This window comes from Borostomias antarcticus (assembly GCF_949987555.1).
Source record: "Borostomias antarcticus genome assembly, chromosome: 19".
Taxonomy (NCBI): domain Eukaryota; kingdom Metazoa; phylum Chordata; class Actinopteri; order Stomiiformes; family Stomiidae; genus Borostomias; species Borostomias antarcticus.
The window spans coordinates 20,354,431-20,374,777 of NC_140252.1; the positions used below are offsets into that span (position 1 = coordinate 20,354,431).

The 20,347-nt window shown below is 43.9% G+C and overlaps 2 protein-coding genes across 6 annotated transcripts; one reads left to right on the plus strand and one right to left on the minus strand.

Moving 5' to 3' along the window:
- Window positions 1-3,646: 3,646 nt before the first annotated feature.
- Window positions 3,647-7,791, plus strand: pjvk (pejvakin; the record flags this gene model as incomplete). The annotated part of the gene is made up of 6 exons (XM_084453428.1): window positions 3,647-3,857; window positions 4,338-4,533; window positions 4,843-4,984; window positions 5,093-5,210; window positions 5,828-5,971; window positions 7,487-7,791. 6 exons carry the CDS (start codon window positions 3,647-3,649, stop codon window positions 7,789-7,791), a joined length of 1,116 nt encoding a protein of 371 aa, XP_084309554.1.
- A 740-nt stretch (window positions 7,792-8,531) lies between these two features.
- LOC311322126 (CD48 antigen-like) lies at window positions 8,532-18,195 on the minus strand. 5 transcript variants are annotated; one of them, XM_084454156.1, is made up of 9 exons: window positions 18,057-18,195; window positions 15,808-16,095; window positions 15,394-15,648; window positions 13,979-14,083; window positions 13,772-13,786; window positions 12,561-12,611; window positions 11,170-11,205; window positions 10,880-10,930; window positions 8,532-10,436 (listed from the first exon to the last, which is right to left on the minus strand). In XM_084454156.1, exons 1-8 carry the CDS (start codon window positions 18,115-18,117, stop codon window positions 10,905-10,907), a joined length of 837 nt encoding a protein of 278 aa, XP_084310282.1. In that variant the 5' UTR covers window positions 18,118-18,195; the 3' UTR covers window positions 8,532-10,436; window positions 10,880-10,904. The 5 variants fall into 5 exon arrangements, with proteins under 5 accessions (XP_084310282.1, XP_084310281.1, XP_084310280.1 ...); XM_084454155.1 differs by having other exon boundaries at window positions 12,561-12,614; XM_084454154.1 differs by having other exon boundaries at window positions 13,772-13,789.
- Between the last annotated feature and the right edge of the window lie 2,152 nt (window positions 18,196-20,347).

The following is a 20,347-nucleotide window of genomic DNA, read 5'->3' on the forward strand; positions in this document are numbered from 1 at the left end:
TTCAGACAAAACCGTGACCATGATCATTCAAATTAACCTGAGCTTCAACGCATATCGCAGACGTCATATCTTTATTATAGAAAGAATATGTCGTCGGGTATTACAGGTCATTTAACCTGTACCTTTCAGGCCGTGGCTCGCTATTCTGGATGTTGTTATTCTGGATGTTGTGGTTGTTTACTTAAGTCACATGTAGCTACATCTGATTTGTTTCCCAGCATCCCTCACTGGAGAGACAGCCCTGTGGAACTGGCTATCGTACACCAGCCAAGATCCTTATTTTTCCTTGAAAACACGTAGTTGTGTGAAGGACAAGACGTCGAGCGTCACACTCACGTCTCTTCCATCACTGTCAGACGGCCAGCCTGGGACTTCTCTGCCTGCGGCCAGAGAGAGATTGAGAGAGAGAGGGAGAGAGAGGGGCAGAGAGAGAGAGACACTGAGAGATTGAGAGAGAGAGGGAGAGAGAGGGGCAGAGAGAGAGAGACACTGAGAGATTGAGAGAGAGAGACAGAGAGAGAGAGAGAGAGAGACAGAGAGAGCGAAAGCAGCTGTGAGCCTGGCGGAGTTGAGAGGCCTGTTTCGGAGGCGCTAGAAGACCGATTGGATGATTTACCGTGGAGGCGGGACCGTCAGGGACCCGGTGGGATATGGGTGGACGCAGAATGGAAAAAGGCAGAGCGCGCCGTCTCAAGTGTCAATCGAGATCATAGACATTACATGACATTACAGTCATTTAGCAGGCGCTTTTATCCAAAGCGACTTACAATAACTGCATTTAACGTACAGTCCGGAAAAGCCAGTGTAGCCTACTGCTACTTGCCAGAACTCACAAGTGCATCTCCTTTCTAAAGCAAGTGACTAAGAGCATAATTTAGTACTGAAGGCAAAGTGCAAGAATAGCAAACTAAAAATATAATAGGTGCTTAAGAGGGAGGATCCTGGTAGTGCTTCTTGAAGAGATTCGTTTTGAGCCTGTGGTGAAAGATGGGCAGCGACTCTGCTGTCCTGACCTCAGTGGGCAGTTCATTCCACCCCTGCGGGGCCAGGACAGAGAAGAGCCATGACCGTGTCGATTGACTGCAGGGGCCTCGGAGTGACGGGGCAACTAGTCACCCCGAGGTAGCAGAGCGTAGCGGTCGGGAGGGGGTGTAGGGCTTGACCATGGCCTGGAGGTAGGAGGGTTGTTCCTTTAATTTCCCTGTAGGCTAGTACCAGAGTTTTAAACTGGATGCGAGCTGCTACAGGGAGCCAGCCAGACATGATAATGTCACTGACCGCATACTGACTAATCACACAACAATCTGTCGAATACCATTTTGCGACAAAGAAGTGTTGTGCCTTGTATAAACGGCAAGATTCTGTATGCAATTTTATTTCACTGACCAGTTCTCTTGACGCTGGAATCTTTGAATCAAAGTTCATTCATTTAAATCTGGCATGTTGGTTACTTTTCCAACTGGTAATTTGCACGGTAATAATCTATATTTCCTTAATAGGTAATTCACCATGCTGATCTTATCTCTGCATTTATACTAGTCTGGTTATTTGTGACCAACAGGCTCAGTGTCACAGAGGAACCAGTGTAAACGCAGACACAGATGACGTTGAGGAAACCCACAGGAAGACTTTCCCCACAGTTTTCAAACTGTTCTGGAAAACAAATTGCATTTAAATCTCCAAGATAAACAGCGGAATTACAGGAAGGCGTACTGCCATACAGTCGGCTAGGATCTACTCTTTGAGGGGAGGACTGGTACTTGCCCAGATAGCAAGCGGATGTGTAATGATTCTGGGCCATATATGGGCCGGAACTAAGCCACAAGGGCCAGATCTGGCCTGTATATGGCCCAGATCCGCTTGCTATCTGGGTGAGGCGTACTCAAACAAATGTGCAGGCTATTCCACTTATTATTGACCACAAGAAAATACCATTTACGCTCCAATACCTAAAACCGTTTTGTCAAAAGAGCTTGATAGAGTCAAAGACAGAAATTGGTTTACAATGTTTTAAGAAGAGGGGGAATTCTGTTCTCATTCATTTCTCATCTTTGCTTAAATTCATGAAAACACTTCCTCATTTATAATTATAGTTTGGTATTAGCATAAGTCCTGTTATAAGGTTCATATAAATAGAAAAGGATCGTAAATAAGCTTATAACAGGGCTTGTAATGCTAAATACCTAACCAGGCCTTTAATCTAAACACAGGGCATGTTTCTAAAACACCAAGTTAAACTTGCCAAGATCAAGAGACATTTGTGCCCCAAGTGACGCTAAAAATACAGTCTGTCTTGGCTTCTCAACACAGAGAACACATGGTCAGAGACACCGACGGGGAAAAGCACACATGCCCTCCTCGTTAGTGACCTCGTTAGTGACCTCGTTAGTGACCTCGCTCACATCCAGGAGGCTGTTCTGAAGGTGAGCTGAGCCAAGGCCCCAAAATAACCAAGATGGGTAGAAAATATCCAACGTAGAGGTCAGAGCAGCCTCATACTGTCAGCCTCTAAAATGAGGTTTGGACTGGTTGATTATGGTGCCAGCCTGATAGTGATTGGTTGATTATGGTGCCAGCCTGATAGTGATTGGTTGATTATGGTGCCAGCCTGATAGTGATTGGTTGATTATGGTGCCAGCCTGATAGTGATTGGTTGATTATGGTGCCAGCCTGATAGTGATTGGTTGATTATGGTGCCAGCCTGATAGTGATTGGTTGATTATGGTGCCAGCCTGATAGTGATTGGTTGATTATGGTGCCAGCCTGATTGGACAGCTATATTGGCCTGGCTGCTGTGTGAACACAATTATACTGGATTTATAGGGAGCTTTTTGTTCATTTATTTATCAGGGACAATGCACACAAATCAACAGTGAAGCTGAGCCAGAGTTAGCCTAAAGGCTTGTTTTCATCTGTCATGCCTGGCCAGACCTTTAAAAGGCATCCTACCATTTAAAAAAGTAAAATAAAATAGGGTAGAAAGATGCATATGTTAAAAATCAAAAGCTAAAGGCACTAAAGCAGAGAGACAGACAGACAGACACTATAATTTACTTGTTTTATTGAGAAATGTTTTTACCTAGGACCCATCTTTCTACAGCACTTTGGTCGACTGTTGTTGTTTTAAACATGCTCTATGAATACAATTTGATTTGATTTGACACTAAAGCACTTGACACTCTGGTCTCTGGGTGAATACAAACATCATCATTTGGGTGATACTGGGCGAGGATGGAGTAAATGTCTAAACGAGATCCGGTTGTAGAGGAACACCGCAGGGGAAGCAGAATCACACATCCATGAGCTCACTGGTCTCACGGTAGGAAGAAGCCGGTGACTATCAGGTTAACACACGACAGCTCGGCCCCTATCTTCTTACACTGCCTCTCCATAATTCAACAGCTTTGGTCCGAAAAGATCCACCCCTGCTGAATATCTGTACCTTTCAGGAGAACCTGTTCCCTTCTCACCGGGAGACAACACCAAACAAGCGAAGAAACTATGACAGGATATTTACATTTTTGGCGGGGAAATTGATGCCAAATTGTACTAAGATACAACATGGTGTCTGTGACGGTTTAGAGCGGAGGAAGTGGGCGCGCCATGCTGCCCTAGCAGCGAGGCGCCGGCGTTCGGATTCTCCAGGATGTTTGCGGCAGCGACGAAGAACTTTGTGAAGCAGGTGGGCGACACGGGGCGTCTGATCTCCGTCCCCAGTCTGAGCGAGGCTGACCGCTTCCAGCCCCTCAGCCTGGTCACCCACAAGACCAGGAAACACTTCTGGAAGAAGACCAAGTACGCCTCGACCCCCTTCTCACTGAAGGACATCCTGGTGGGGGAGAAGGAGATCACAGCAGGTAGCCCACAGAGGAACCGGTTCAATTCAGGTTCAATTCAGGTTCAATTCAGGTTCAATTCAGTCCAACTGAATCCAGTTGAGCTGAATTCAACTGAAACTGTATATTATATTATATTTTATTATATTATATATAAATAAGAGATTATATATAAGATATATTATGGGAGTGACTATTCTTAGACTGTCTTTTTGTACTGATTCAGTGTAGGGTTAGCGAGAATAGAATAGCGGACACATCTTAAGGCCAGCGTCTATTAACCAGAAATAATAAATACCTTACTGTATATTTGGGTTAGGGTTCAGGTTAGGGTTTGGCTGCCATAAGAGAAGCCACGGACATATTTAGGCTACACTATAGGCCATCATAAAACAAGTCCTCATCTGACCCAGTCCTGGAGCGCTAGGCCGTGTTTCAGTGCTTTCACTTACATTAATACGTCTCAAACAAATATCAAAATGGCCGCCTTCCTTTACACAGGCGTGTCCTCCTACCAGCTCCTGAACTACGAGGACAAGTCCGACCTGTCCGTGAACGGCCGGATGGGCAACCACCTGATCAACGACGTGGGCTTCAACATCAGCGGGTCGGACTCCGTGGCCGTCAAAGCCTCCTTCGGCATCGTCACCAAGCATGAGGTGGAGGTCCCCACCCTGCTCCGGGAGCTCAACTCACGGTACAGAACCTACAGAACTGGGCTGAGTTTCCCAGAGTCATCGTAGCGCTACGTTCATTGTAAGCTACGGCGTTCATCGTAGCGTTACGATGCATCTGGGAAACTCAGCCCATAGCTGTCTCAACCTCCGGTCTAGAGTTCAACTCATGTCTTGGTCTCAGTTCTAGAGTTGACCCTCTTTCAAGTCGTTGCCAAAAGACATTTGTAAGAACAAGGTGCACTGTTTACACACAGGCCCTACTTCTCATCAATAGTAATTTGTGTGTCTTGGGTTTCTGTGTTCCGTTTTTTTTCCTTGCCGTCCAATAGGAAAGTGGATCTGGACCACTGCCTGATTCGCCAGTCGAAGGAGAGTGGGCGGAGCGTCCTCTGTGTTGTCATGGAGAGCATCCGCACCACGCGACAGTGTTCACTCACCGTTCATGCAGGCATGCGACGGACAACTATGAGGGTGAACACACACACACACACACACACACAGTGACACCAGACACTTGTGTGTTGCCATCAGGGTGTGTAACAGTTGAACGGTTGATTACCTCTTGTCTGTGTGCTTCAGTTTCAGATCGACGACGGTCGAAACCCCAAAGGGAGAGACAAAGCCATAGTGATACCAGCTCACACCACCATCGCCTTCAGCATCTTCGAGCTTTTCATTCGACTGGACGGCCGACTCGGTGAGGAGTCTCTCTCTCTCTCAAGAGACTCCAATAGACTCTCTCTCTCTCTCTCTCTCTCTCTCTCAAGAGACTCCAATAGACTCTCTCTCTCTCTCTCTCTCTCTCTCTCTCTCTCAAGAGACTCCAATAGACTCTCTCTCTCTCTCTCTCTCTCTCTCTCTCTCAAGAGACTCCAATAGACTCTTTCTCTCTCTCTCTCTCTCTCTCTCTCTCTCTCAAGAGACTCCAATAGACTCTCTCTCTCTCTCTCAAGAGACTCCAATAGACTCTCTCTCTCTCTCTCTCTCTTTCAAGACTCCAATAGACTCTCTCTCTCTCTCTCCATCTCAAGAGACTCCAATAGACTCTCTCTCTCTCTCTCTCTCTCTCTCTCTCTCTCTCTCTCTCTCTCTCTCTCAAGAGACTCCAATAGACTCTCTCTCTCTCTCTCTCTCTCTCTCAAGAGACTCCAATAGACTCTCTCTCTCTCTCTCTCTCTCTCTCTCAAGAGACTACACTTATTGTTTGCCAGCATAACTTCTCACAATCACACACACACCGTTGGAATCAAACAACCAACTAACCACTCGCTCGCTCTTTCTCTCTCTCTCTCACACACACACACACACACGCAGACATATGTGTGGGTCCAGAGTCGGCCGGTGGATTTGAGAAGGAGCAGATCAGGCAGCAGCTGGGCGGCTTCATCGGCCGCTTCTCCATGGGACGCCTTCGCCGTTTCCTGTCTGGCATCGTCTATGGAAACCCCTTCAGAGCAGGTGGGACACCGGCGCGACGGACGCGGTACAAGAACCGGATTACGCCATTCAAAGATGGTTGACCAATGAAAGGTTGCTCAGCCAGCGCATGGAACACATTTGGAACGTAGTCCCTGTAGACCACAGCACAGGCCCAGTAGGGGGTTCTTGGCCCCGTAGCCCACGGAACCTGCGCAGTAGTGTTTTCGTTGGCCCCGCCTGTCCCTGTTTCCCATAGTGCAGTGCGGCGCTGCCGGAGACAGAAAACAGCTGTGAACGCCGCCTCTTGGCGGCTTCTAAAAAAGAATGGACGGATTGATTTAAAACTTTGATGATTCAAAGAGTCATGTTTGACTTTGAGTGACACCCAGAAAATGATTTTCTTTCCCCATGTATTTTGCAACCCAAATTAATCACGTGACTTGCAGTACTGAGCTTGGCCACTGTGCTCAAAATATTTCATAGCTCCTCCAGGTTTCCCAAAAGCTTCTTTCGTTAAGAGGCTCTTTAGCCCATTCAGTTGACCAATCAGAGAGCTTGCCCAGACCAGTTGACCAATCAGAATGCTCTAAATGAATGGCCCAAGAGCCTCTTAACGAAAGACGCTTTTGGGAAACGCAGAGCTGTTCCCTGGGGCTTGGGTGCGCTTTCAAACTCCTTCCTTGTTCCTTGTTCTTTACTATTGAACTGATAAGTTCACCATTTTGACCTATTTGGTCTGTCTTACATGAACTGGACACATAGAGACTATAATTTCCCTGATCGCTTCATTATTAAGCTTATCTGAGACGGGAAGCACAGGGTGTAATATTAACAGTAGGCTATGCTCTCGCTTTCACTTCATGAAAAGCAATTTCTCACTGGCCCCATTGACTTCCAACGTGCGCATCTTAACACTAAGGCGATCAAGGAAATTATAGTCCTGTCAGGTTCATGTAGGCTAAGACACTGAGAATAGGCCCTTAAGTCCAAAATAGTGAACTTATCCTTTAACTGCAAATACATGACAACCTCAAGTCTAGTAGGCCTAACATCAAGTAGCCTAGGCTATGTTCAGGAAGTGGTCTTATTAGGCTACTACTAGTTTGCCATTTAAATAATCCAGATATCCCCTACAACTATTTCACTGTAGGATGATAGGTAGACCTATTCTTTTCTGTAGAATATATAATAAGCTCCAAAACGTGAATAAAACCATGATTTGACAACTGCGTGACCTGCTTCGGAAAGAGTTCGGTCAGCATAGTCACTACAAGCGAAACATCCTCATCATTCCTCTGCCATATCCTGCTCTCTGCCATATCCTGCTCTCTGCCATATCCTGCTCTCTCGCCATATCCTGCTCTCTCTGCCATATCCTGCTCTCTGCCATATCCTGCTCTCTCGCCATATCCTGCTCTCTGCCATATCCTGCTCTCTCGCCATATCCTGCTCTCTCGCCATATCCTGCTCTCTGCCATATCCTGCTCTCTCGCCATATCCTGCTCTCTCGCCATATCCTGCTCTCTCGCCATATCCTGCTCTCTCGCCCTCCAGACGACCGCACGTTCGAGGAGCTCACGCACTCGGACACCTACATGGACGACGTGGTGACGGACTACTACGAGAAGGCGGCCAGCATGACGGACCTGTCCTCCACCTACCTGCGCGAGGGCTCGGGCCACACGCGCGTCAACCTCCTCAACCACAACCTCGCCAAGGGCCCGTGCGCGCTCTGCGGGATGGGCCCCCAGAAGCGCGAGACGGTGTACGGCTGCATGGAGTGCTCCTCCGGCGGGCAGAAGTACGTCCGTCTACACGTGGTCCCCTGCTTCGACCTGTGGCACAAAACGCTGAGGTGACGAGGCGGGCTGTAGGCCTACTTCCCTCCCTGCCCTGGTCTCCGTTCTGTCGTCTTTATTACCCCCCTCCCGCTGAGATAAAGGGGTGGTTGGTGGTGAAGGAGGTTCACCGACCTCCATGTGATGAGTGACCTTGTCAGAGCTCTTCATGAGGACGGGCGTTGGTTGTTTTTATGCTTGCGGGTATTGTAGGCTAATTCATCTGTGGAATAGGAACCCGAATATGTTTTGGATTTTAAATAAAACAAAATTGATTAAAAGTATAAATACTTATTTGTCCCAACCCTATTGGACCTGGGTGTGATTTGGCCCCCGGCGTTGGGAGGGGAGATGTGTTTAAGGAGCAGAGCAAGGAACGGCCGCACCTTTCACCAATCTGTCAGGTCCACATGCAGTGGGAGTCAGTAAACACTAGGGGTCGCAATAGAGACATCTCAGAAGGACGGCACACAGGCAGGCTCAGATTGCGTACTGCATCTACATCCGACTCATCTAGTTCATATACGCACTCACATTAGTCAATAAAAGTGTCTATGCAAACACACACACACACATATATATATATATATAACATTAAGACACAAAATACACATGCACAAAATGAAACGGTAAAGCATTGCACAGAGAACTCAATCAATCAAAGCTTTATTTGTACAGCGCATTTCATACCCAGAGGCAACACAATGCGCTATACAGAGAACAAGGGAGGTGGGCATATGACCCACCCCTACATACTGTACATACGACTGATGGAAAAGCTTTGACGTTTTTTTATGAGAAAATAAATGGGAAGGAAATAACTCTAAAAAAAATACAGACAGCGAAACACACACAAGAAGCAGGGGTGTTATTTAAGCAATAAACCACTGGAGGCCATGTGTTATAGTGATTTTATAACAGCTAGGGGGCGTTGTTAGGCACGTAAAACCCCCCTAGCTATTATAAAATCACTATAACACACGGCCTCGAGTGGTTTATTGCTTTTATACAACGGTTACTACATCTATTAGTGTAAAATAAACACACAGCAATGTAAAATATTCACATTTATTCAAAACGAAGCATCATTCCCTCAATTCCGCCGAGCAAAATAGTTCCCCTAACAAATGGGTTGCCAAGCAACAACTACAATGCAATAACAAGTCACAAGAAAGAAACTATCGTGATACTTTTTTAAATGAGTATTTGTAGTACTTTAGAAGGGCTGAGTACTCCATACAATATGGGCCCTTCAATTGTTTTGGGCCAATATAGTTGAGAAATCCAAAAAGCAAGCCCCCCCCCACTAGGTCCCTCAAGTCCAAACCAAGCTGGTGAAGCTGCTTTCATTGTGAGATTTCTCTAATCATCTTCAAATTGGATTTGGATGCCGTCTCATTGGGCAAATTCAAAGAGGCGATAGATGAAATGGGTGGGGGGGCCCTTTACGCGTCTGTGCCCAGGGGCCCATCATGTCCATCTATGACCGAAGCCAAGTGGCCTCAATCCTGCTCAGGAAGAGACAGCAGAGCGATCGGTTCGTCTGCACGTTTTTTTTTGTTTACATTGGTGTTCTTGGAAGGAAACCCTTGGGAACATGGGAAGAACATGCAAACTCCGCACAGAAAGGCCCGGGAGACACGGCGCCCGAGAGAGACCGCGCCCGGGAGAGACACCGCGCCCAGGAGAGACACCGCGCCCGGGAGAGACACCGCGCCTGAGAGCAGCCCCAGTGCAGAACTGCGTCCCGGGCGGGAATCGAACCCAGGACCTTCTTGCTCTGAGGCAACAGTGCAAACAGTTTTTTTTTGTTCCACGTATTAACTAGTATTCACACAGCAGAAGTACAAGTTCACAGGGATAGATGTTGACTCTCTTCTCATATGAAACAATAATGAGTGAATAATTGAATTGTCTAGACAAAAACAGCTGCCCATACAAGAAGAAACAACTTGTTTGAAACAAACCGTCTCTAAAATACAGAAGAAATAACTTGTTAGAGACAGGTATGCAGCAGTAAGAGGAGACATATGTTCAAGAGTTGCTGGACTTCTTTGGACAGTACTTTTAACAACATGCCTTACTTTCCTGATTGACACTTTATGTCTTGCACACCTCAGAAACACTTACTCATTATAGGCATTCTAAGGAATATCCACGGTTGTTTAGTTGTTTATTTTTGGCCAAATGCAATTTAGATTTTCTGCATATATTTGATATTTTGTATCTATTGTGTATATTGTGAGCAGTTTAGAGACAGAGAACTTAGCCTCTACAGCATGGATGTTTGAAAGTGTACTAGTACACCAAAACCACCAACTAGTACACCAAAACCACCAACTAGTACACCAAAACCAAAGAAAGGTGACGGCACTAAATTTTATATACTGTACCAAAGTCCTGGTAACAGTTTAACTTAAGAAGTATTTCTAAAAGCAAAATATAGGCACTTGTTTTGCTTGAGACAATGCCGATTTGCACAGGAGCTGTTCAATTTGCAATTCGTCCCATGTTTCGTCCACAAGTTACTTATACAAATAATAATAACAACAACAATACTGAAAATGATAATTTCCCTTCTCTCATTCAGTTGGTCCCGAGGGTTTTTTCTCCATCGTGTTGGTCTTCTGTGGTGGCTCTCAGCTCCCAGATAGTCATCACATACTCTGAAACACATCAGTGCCAAATAAGGCTGGTTTTAAAACCCTAGCTCTGTGGATGTTACTGTACATGGCTACACCAGCTTGGTGATACATGGTCAAACTCTGCCATCTAGCTGTGGTGTGAGGTGGTGCATTTTCAATAAATAAGCGGTATAATTTTCAATAGTATGAGTTCTTGAAAATAGTCAAATCACCATTTTATTAAAAATAATTTCCATTGTTCTATTCCAATTATTACTTAGTAATTAATCTTTAGGGAAAAGTGCATATTTTAACAGTAAAGATAATATGACATTCACAAGGTCATCTTTTACAGTTGCACATCCATCCGGGCAGTGAACAGTTCGGGTCAATCTTTTACTAATCACTTAAATCAAAGTTCCTCTAAAGTGTGCTTCACACAAGTGTCTCTGGATACTTTACAACATAACGACAAAGAAACGTACCTTTCTAAAATGGAGTCTCTTCAACTCACACTGCTGCTTTGTCCTTTTCAGCTGCAGCAAAACACAGAGCAGGACTTCATCATATCCTTATCCTTACACACACACGCACACGCACGCGCACACACGCACACACGCACACGCACACACACACACACACACAGAATACGGAAAATCTCTCTTATTACAATCTTATGTTTTGTGTTACACAAATTAACCGACCGGTCAACAATTACAAAATACAAAGCAATTTAAATGTTAATCCTACTATTCTGATTATATCTGTTCCTTACCCTCCGTTATTAAGTTGTCATTGGGTCCAGCTGGTTCTAAGAAGAGAACAAACTCACATTCAGACTGTGGATCAGTTTCTTTGTAAGATGCAGAATTGCACCCGTTTCATTGAGCATTGTGCCCGACCTTTACAGTAAGATGTTGTGAATGAAATTCAAGTCTCACCAAAGTGTTCCGTTTTCCCACTTAACTGTTGTTCTAAATTTGTAGTTCGTTCTCATAGATCAGTCTGTTAAAACTACAAATTCTTCCTGTGTGACATCACTTCCCTGTCCTCTTCATCCTGAAACCAAGTCACTTCCTTTTTCACTGTATAACCTATCTACCTCGTCCACATCTGACTCACTCTGTCCGGATTCACTTCCTGTGCTAGAGTCCGACTCTGCAGAATCGTAACAGAATAAAACTATTGCCTTTGTTTAAAACCAGCTTGACCGACCACTCAGCGTGTTCTTTGAAATCTAAACTAAACCAAGTAAGATTTTTCCTTTACAATGTGAACATTTCATACTTCTTATGGACACAGTGAATCTACTGATACTGCAGCAGGTTCTGACCACATGCTGCTGGTGGAAACATCTGTTCCCCTTCAGTAATCAATAAAGGACTCATTGATTGGGTACTAACCTTCTTCAGTAATCAATAAAGGACTCATTGATTGGGTACTAACCTTCTTCAGTAATCAGTAAAGGACTCATTGATTGGGTACTAACCTTCTTCATTAATCAATAAAGGACACTGATTGGGTACTAACCTTCTTCAGTAATCAATAAAGGACTCATTGATTGGGTACTAACCTTCTTCAGTAATCAATAAAGGACTCATTGATTGGATACTAACCTTCTTCAGTAATCAGTAAAGGACTCATTGATTGGATACTAACCTTCAGTAATCAATAAAGGACTCATTGATTGGATACTAACCTTCTTCAGTAATCAATAAAGGACTCATTGATTGGGTACTAACCTTCTTAAGTAATCAATAAAGGAATCATTGATTGGGTACTAACCTTCTTCAGTAATCAGTAAAGGACTCATTGATTGGGTACTAACCTTCAGTAATCAGTAAAGGACTCATTGATTGGATACTAACCTTCTTCAGTAATCAGTAAAGGACTCATTGATTGGGTACTAACCTTCTTCAGTAATCAGTAAAGGACTCATTGATTGGGTACTAACCTTCAGTAATCAGTAAAGGACTCATTGATTGGATACTAACCTTCTTCAGTAATCAGTAAAGGACTCATTGATTGGGTACTAACCTTCTTCAGTAATCAGTAAAGGACTCATTGATTGGGTACTAACCTTCTTCAGTAATCAATAAAGGACTCATTGATTGGGTACTAACCTTCTTCAGTAATCAATAAAGGACTCATTGATTGGGTACTAACCGTTTCTCCCTTCATTCTCCTCAACGGTCGCCTCGTTGTTCTCCCCTGCTTCTACTAACAGAAAAGGACAACAGTCAACAACTTTCTCTAAGGGTCTCTAAGGATGACTAACTTCATCCACATCTGGTCTCTAAAGATGACTAACTTCATCCACATCTGGTCTCTAAGGATGACTAACTTCATCCACGTCTGGTCTCTAAAGATGATTAACTTCCTCCACATCTGGTCTCTAAAGATGACTAACTTCATCCACATCTGGTCTCTAAAGATGACTAACTTCATCCACATCTGGTCTCTAAGGATGACTAACTTCATCCACGTCGCGACAACGGCACCCCTGCGCTCTGAAACTCATTTCCAACGGTTTGTGCCGCACCGCGACAGCGTTTCACTGCGTCGAGCAAAGTGAGGCCCAAAGTCAATTGGGCTGCAGTTTGGGTGATGCGTGCTATGATACAAAAGAAGGTTTATTTGCCATGTGTAACACGTAGGGCTGTGGCAACGTATCGACATAGTGGACGTCCACTACGTAAACACGTCGACTTGTTGACGCATCGCAAAGATGGCTGCGCCCAGTCAAATCTAACAGTGATTGATTTTCTATTTATTTAGGCTATATAAACGTTATATTGCTATTGGTATCCATGAATAAAGACAGTGCAGTTAAATAACGTTCAAGTGCTGATGGCGCTGAGCCCAGCGGTGAGCGCAGCTCAAATTGAAGCTGCACGACAACTTTTTATAGTTAAATATTCAGGGTTTTCTGCTATTAGTTTATGAATTGGCCTCATGCAGCTTTACGTCTCATTTCTCTCAAACGTCACCCTGCAGTAATACGTTTAGAGACAACACCAGTAGTGTCTGCCGTTTTATTCCAACAGGCTAGAATGGACAAGAAAGACAGACCCGAGGTCAGTGAAGTCTGCAAAGCCAACCAGACTCATGACTTAACCTCCAACTAAACCTTGAAGGACTTGCATTACAGAATATGTTTTTAAGCGACTGAATTCCATAAAGCAAAGTCAAACAACACAGTTGGTGAGTGACTTTTATCTGCTTCCCAAGTTACATGTTAAAACTTAATTACTAAATGTAATTGTTTATTAGATTGTTTTTCTTATAAGTGTTTATTAAAAGGAGGAGAACAGAGAGAAGTAAAAATCGGCAAAGAGAGGGAGAGAGACAGAGGCAGAGAGAAGATGTCATCTTACCTTTCGCTAAGCGCACTCCTCATGGGAGAGAGAGATGACGGAGCCCGAGAGAGAGAGAAAACATTCTGAAGTTACTATGTTCACCCATGTCAAAGATACTTCACTCTCAATCGTTGCTATTTTCATAACATGCATGGAAGAAATAACTTAACCCTATACAGACCTACAGCAGTCACCCATACTTCAGATTTAGGTTGTTATCCTTACCTGACTTGTACTTGCGTTGGTAGATAAATCCGCCTGCAGCTGCAAGAGCTACAAGAGGTACAAGAACTCCAGCTACAATTCCGCCTACAGGTATTGGGTCCGGATCTGAAAATGACAGGTAGTTTACATTAGATGCCGTACAGTTGCTTCTGTATATCCAGATGCTTGCATTGAGTATCGATCCAATCTTTTTTTTCGTTTTTTAATAAACCGAATTTCCTCCCCTGGGGATTCATAAAGACCTATCTTATGCTGTCCATACACTAGAAGACTGATAAAACTTCTACAAGATTTTAAAAAGACTGTCATCTGTCACCCTCTCACATCTTAAGACTTTTAAAAGAGTTTTAAGTCACAGACTAGGATTCTGCAAATCGCCTTTTGGTTCTTGATAATGGTCATTGAACCACACAATTTACATAAAACCAGACTAAAGACTTGCTAGAATATCCAACATGTTTGATATTATCGTAAAGCCAAGAAGTGACAAAGACTGGCCAGAATTGAGTTTTAAGACCACCTGACACCTAAGGACTGTGATCACGGGAGCGCTCACCAACTCCAGCAAGACTCTCAAGTTTTTATTCCCACTTTGGAATTTTGTCTGAGACTTTGAAATTGGCCCCACAACTCAGCCCCTGAGTGGGCTAGAGACACACGGTCTTCACCGGTAGGGGTGGGTAGGTGGCCCGGAGAGGGGTACACTGTCCCCGACCGGCTCTGACCTGAGGGGGCGGAGTCTCGCCACCACGCCACTGTCCACGCCACGGACCCCACAAATCAGCCCCTGAGTGGGCTAGAGACACACGGTCTTCACCGGTAGGGGTGGGTAGGTGGCCCGGAGAGGGGTACACTGTCCCCGACCGGCTCTGACCTGAGGGGGCGGAGTCTCGCCACCACGCCACTGTCCATGCCACGGACCCCACAAATCAGCCCCTGAGTGGGTTAGAGACGCACGGTCTTCGCCGGTGGGTGCATGGAGATTGCCTGGTCCATACTAGTTCTAGCAGTAGCTGTTACATACAGCTGCAGCAGCTAGCCCACCTCACATTTTCTACAGGAAATGTACTTTCTAGTTATTATTATTATTCCTGGGCCTCTGGGAAGAAAGGTACATGTACACTCCAGCCAACCCTCTCTTAGACAACATTAATGTGGTACGGCAGATAGATCGATGACCTTGTCATATTTACAGGAACTGAGGAAGAGCGTCTCAACTTTCATTAATACATCCTCCTTTACTGTATCTTCCTTGGTTACAAATGAATCTCGCTAAAACATGTCCAGAGTATATTTAACACACATATGAGTGTTTACACTATCGCCCATGGACACGGTTTTCTTCATTGTACATACATGTACAGTATCTTGTACATGACGAGTAAACATCCTTGAATCCTTGAATGAACACTCACCTGGATAAAACGGGTTCTTGTGGGGTGGACTGCTCTTCTCACTCACTGGGTTCTTCATCTGACAAGTGTACGTCTTAATCTGGTGATCAGTCACAGTGACTGTCAGCTTCTTGTCTGTAACATTCAAGACCTTCTCTCCTCCTCTCCAGCTGTAGGTAACTGGCTCTGCTCCAGGGGCGTCTCCCTCACAGCTAAGAGTGCAGGAGGTTTTGGGGGTTTCACAAGTCTCAGTGATTTTGGGCTCAGGAACTTCCTCTGTCGATGGAGGAGACAAAACCATTGGTTAAGATCTCTCTACATCACACTCTCACTCACAGAAACACACACCTTGTCAATTCATATAGGGACAGACATGAACACACACACACAGACTTGACATGGGATATGACTCAAGAGGCACATATGCTCACTTACTGATAACTGATATGGTATATGTGGGCTCTTGTGGTTTGCTATTTAACTCCAGAGAGTAAACTCCTGTGTCTGAAGTCTGTAGTTGATTGATGACCAGATGTCCAGTTTTCGTGTCCAGAGTTGTACGGCCTCTGAAGCCACCATAGTAATCCACGTCAGGGGAGAAATCTGGGTCGAATTCTGCTACCTTGTTTTTACCAACTTTCCATAGGATAGTTTTTACTCGGTCAGGGAACGAGGAGATATCTGGAGTCAGAGTAAGAGTGCCGCCCGCTTTTTTATAGTCACCTGAAGAAAAGAAATAGTATTAGTGTAACATACATCCACAGAGTACAACAGATCAGCTGCTCCTAGTTTATATTGTGCAATAATGCACTTAGAATTCTGAATTCTATAGGAACGTGCGATCTAAAGTCAAGATGAAGCCAGTGGTTGATGACACGTCACTAGACTAGACCTGTACCAGGTCATGAAGCTACCCAAACCAACGCACCAATATTCAGGACAAGAACAAAGTATTCAAAATAGTTTTAATGTAGGTTATTCGTTTTCGTCAGCTGCGTTTATATGCACACTTTTTTTTTCTCAGTCTGATTGAATTCAATCCGATTTAAGATTTCGGGGGCAACTGTTTACATGGGATGTGATATTTGTGGTGTTTATGTACAGTATATGCACCATTGTATGTCATGGGAAGAGCTGTGTGCCATGCGCACGCAGGCAGGAGTGAGTACTATGGTTACTGAAACTCAAGTCAAAACTTTGCTAATGGATATCTACAGTATTGTCTGTCTTATTGTGGTTCTCTTAATCAAGCAACAGCTTGATAACAACTGATTATGTCTGATTACATTTTGATGTCGATATAAGTGTTTTTGTGCAAAGTGACCCCAATTGCACTTCGATTGTATTTTCATTGACATCATTGACCACATTGTTCAACTGTGGGTATGGTGCATTTCGCTTGCCCCTGTTATTGCTGCTTGCAGCTATATTAATAAGCCTATTATAATCGGATCATTAGGCTCCATGTAAACGTGACTCATTACTTAGTACTTCACATACTATATAGTCGCTTCTAGTGTATATCAATTTCAGGTGGTGGTGGTACTCTAAGTGGGGGTTTGGGGGTCCTCCCCGGGGAAATTTGGGGCATCAAAAGCTTAATTTCCTGCATTCTGGGGACTTTTCAATTTCCTGCATTCTGGGGACTTTTCAATTTCCTGCATTCTGGGGACTTTTCTGTGCACTAATGTGTGCTTTTAGCTTGTCTGCCTAACCAAATTAGCCTACATTATCCAATTTCATTGTTTGTTTGTTTTTTAAATAGGCCTAACAAACAGACTAGAACATTTGTGAGGGCATATCACTGTGTAGGTGGTCAGGTCAAACATGTACTAGTGTAGGTCACACAGTAGACCAACCGGTTTTGTCAATAGGATCTGTGCACCAGCTCCACTACTTCCTGAAAGTCACTTTGCATCTTTATTTCCTGTTCTATATGATTGGATGAAGTGATTAATCAGGTGTGCGGCAGACCCAGCGCATACCTAATTAATCACTTAATCCAATCATATAGGACAGGAAATAAAGATGCCAAGTGACTTTCCGGAAGTAGTGGAGCTGGTGCACAGAGCCTCATAACTTGAGCTCATGCTCGTGCTCGTGAAGTCGCGCGCTTTCGCCCAGTCCAACCCCCGTGCTTCAAGATATGACTGTTTATGCTTTCTGACTGTTTATGCTTTCTGACTGTTTATGCTTTCTGACTGTTTATGCTTTCTGACTGTTTGTGCTTTCTGACTGTTTGTGCTTTCTGACTGTTTATGCTTTCTGACTGTTTATGCTTTCTGACTGTTTATGCTTTCTGACTGTTTATGCTTTCGTTTTCACCTCTACCCGAACAGCACCGCATGAGAGAGAATCGTCGATGGAGAAAAGGTCTCACCATGACAATGATGTGCACAAATGATCCCAATTGTATTTGGAAAACAAAACTGGAAAACAAAACAAAACATGTACCTACTACGCAAAATGCGTCCAGGTTGTCAGGTCTTAGTGGGGACAGAACCGCTGATCCAAACAACTTCACAGGCGATTTATTGTGTATTAGTGAACTGTCCGAGTAACTAGGTCCTATTCAAGTATTCATTTGCAATAACAAAAGGTTATAAGGGCAGGGTACTTCCGGAAACGCCTTATTAACATCCAAATACTCACGAATAAGCGCTTAATAACGCTTATAAACTTACCTTTCGCGATGGCCGCTGTAAGCAACAAGACACACGCACAGACGGTGAAAATAAAGGTCATGTTTGGATGTCTTGTCCAGTTCCTAGCAGTGCTATCACCATAGATCAAGTTAGCCTCGCTTAGTCTGTCGTATCTCGCCCATTGAGTGTTAACTCTTCTTCTTCTTCTTTTTCTTCTTCTTCCTTCCGTTTATGGCGGATCGCAAGCAGCTTAAAGGTGCATACCGCCCCCTACTGTACAAGAGTGTGCATCATCATGTCATCATCCTAGTAATAGGCTCTGTGCACCAGCTCCACTACTTCCGGAAAGTCACTTGGCATCTTTATTTCCTGTCCTATATGATTGGATTAAGTGATTAATCAGGTGTGAGCTGGGTCTGCCGCACACCTGATTAATCACTTAATCCAATCATATAGGACAGGAAATAAAGATGCCAAGTGACTTTCCGGAAGTAGTGGAGCTGGTGCACAGATCCTATTACAGACTACAGTCTACCCCACAACCGTGTCACCCAAGAAAGTAAATAGGGGGTCAGCTCTATGTTCCCACAGTGACTTCCCACATAGACAAGCTCCCAGTAAATAGATCCTTCCTGCACATTCCTACCCCCTCCCCCTCCGTGCCCAATAAACCCCTCAAATGCCATTCCCGTCCTGCTTCTCTGACTTTATCTGAAAAGAGGACCTCTTCTTGTCATAGCGCCACCTACCATTCCCGAATGTACAACATCAGAAGCGCATTATGTGATGCTATGCAAATGTAGTTTGTGTGAGAGGAGGAGTGTTGTGTTTTCTTATTTCTTTATTGACCAGGGACAGTACACTTCAACTTTTTGTACAATCAACCAAATGTACAAAAACATATACATATACATGATAAATGTGCCAGTGTTAGCCGAATGCATCATTTTCAACTCTTATCCCTGCAGGCAGATGTAAAAAGCCATACGCTAAAACAAAAGAAAGAAATCATTATAAATTATACAAACAGTATCACAGCAATGACTTAGCAATACGCCATCACTAGCTTGGCATTATTTAAACATGTTAAGGAAACTAAGAATAGTACAGTTGTACAATGTACAGTTAAGGAACAACAAAGTAATCGCTAGACTATATCTAAACAGGCAGAAGAGGGAAGAGTTGAAGTTAATGTAATGCTCACACAAAGGATTGGCAATAAGCCAGTCTTTAAGACTGAATTTAAATGTGTTGTAAGTTTTACTGTTGCGTATATTTAATGGTAAGGTATTCCAACAGTGAGCTCCTTTTAACATGTTTTCCTATGTGCGTTTGGGAGATTTGTTTATTGAAAATAAACATCTCATATAATCTCTTAAACACACAGTCTTTAAATGTTAAGAGAAAACACAATTGAAATCTTTTATCTATGGCATATGATCTGAGCCTATGTCTTATTCAGGACTCTCTCATCTCTTTAATGATTATGATTTGAGGAAAGGGTCATCTTCTGACAGTAAAGATACTAGGACATTCACAAGTGACTTTCTAAAGGGAGTCTTTTGTAGCTGCACATCCAGGCTACAGGTAGTGAAGATCAAACACAACAGCCAAACATACCATTCTAAGATGGAGTGTCTCTTCCGTTCACTCCACTTTGATGTCCAGTTCTTTAAGCATCTGCAGGAAGACACACACACACACTACTTCATCATATCCTTATCCTGCAGGAAGACACACACACACACACACACTACTTCATCATATCCTTATCCTTCTACAAACACACACGCACCTCTTCAAGAAGCTTCATGACAGAACATCTTCATTTTTATATATTACACAAATCTTTATTGTGATTGGTCAACAATTACAAAATAGAAAGTTCTGTACCATATTCTACTTGGTTGACTCTATCGGTGACTAGAGCTGGTTTGTTGGTGCCATTGCCAACAAACTCACATTCAGACAGTCGATCAGTTTCTTTGTAAGATGAAGAATTTCACTTGTTTCATTCAGCATTGGCGCCGACCTTTAACCCCGGGTAACATTGTCATCTGGTTTGTGCTGGCTCCTCAGTGCTGGCTGAATGTTGGGACATGGCTAGCAAAAGTCCAAGAGTACAACTGGAGGGAGGGTTTGTAAGATGTGCACATTTTATACATCCTACTATGTTGTATTTAGTTGATTCCCGCTTTTATGTTGTAGGTTATTAATGTTTATGTTATTAATGTGCCGAGACCAGGGACCACAACAGCTGTCAATGCGGAATGCCCGAACAAAAATCTAAAGACTCGACTCCACCTGTCATATTTTGCAGCGTCAGTGCA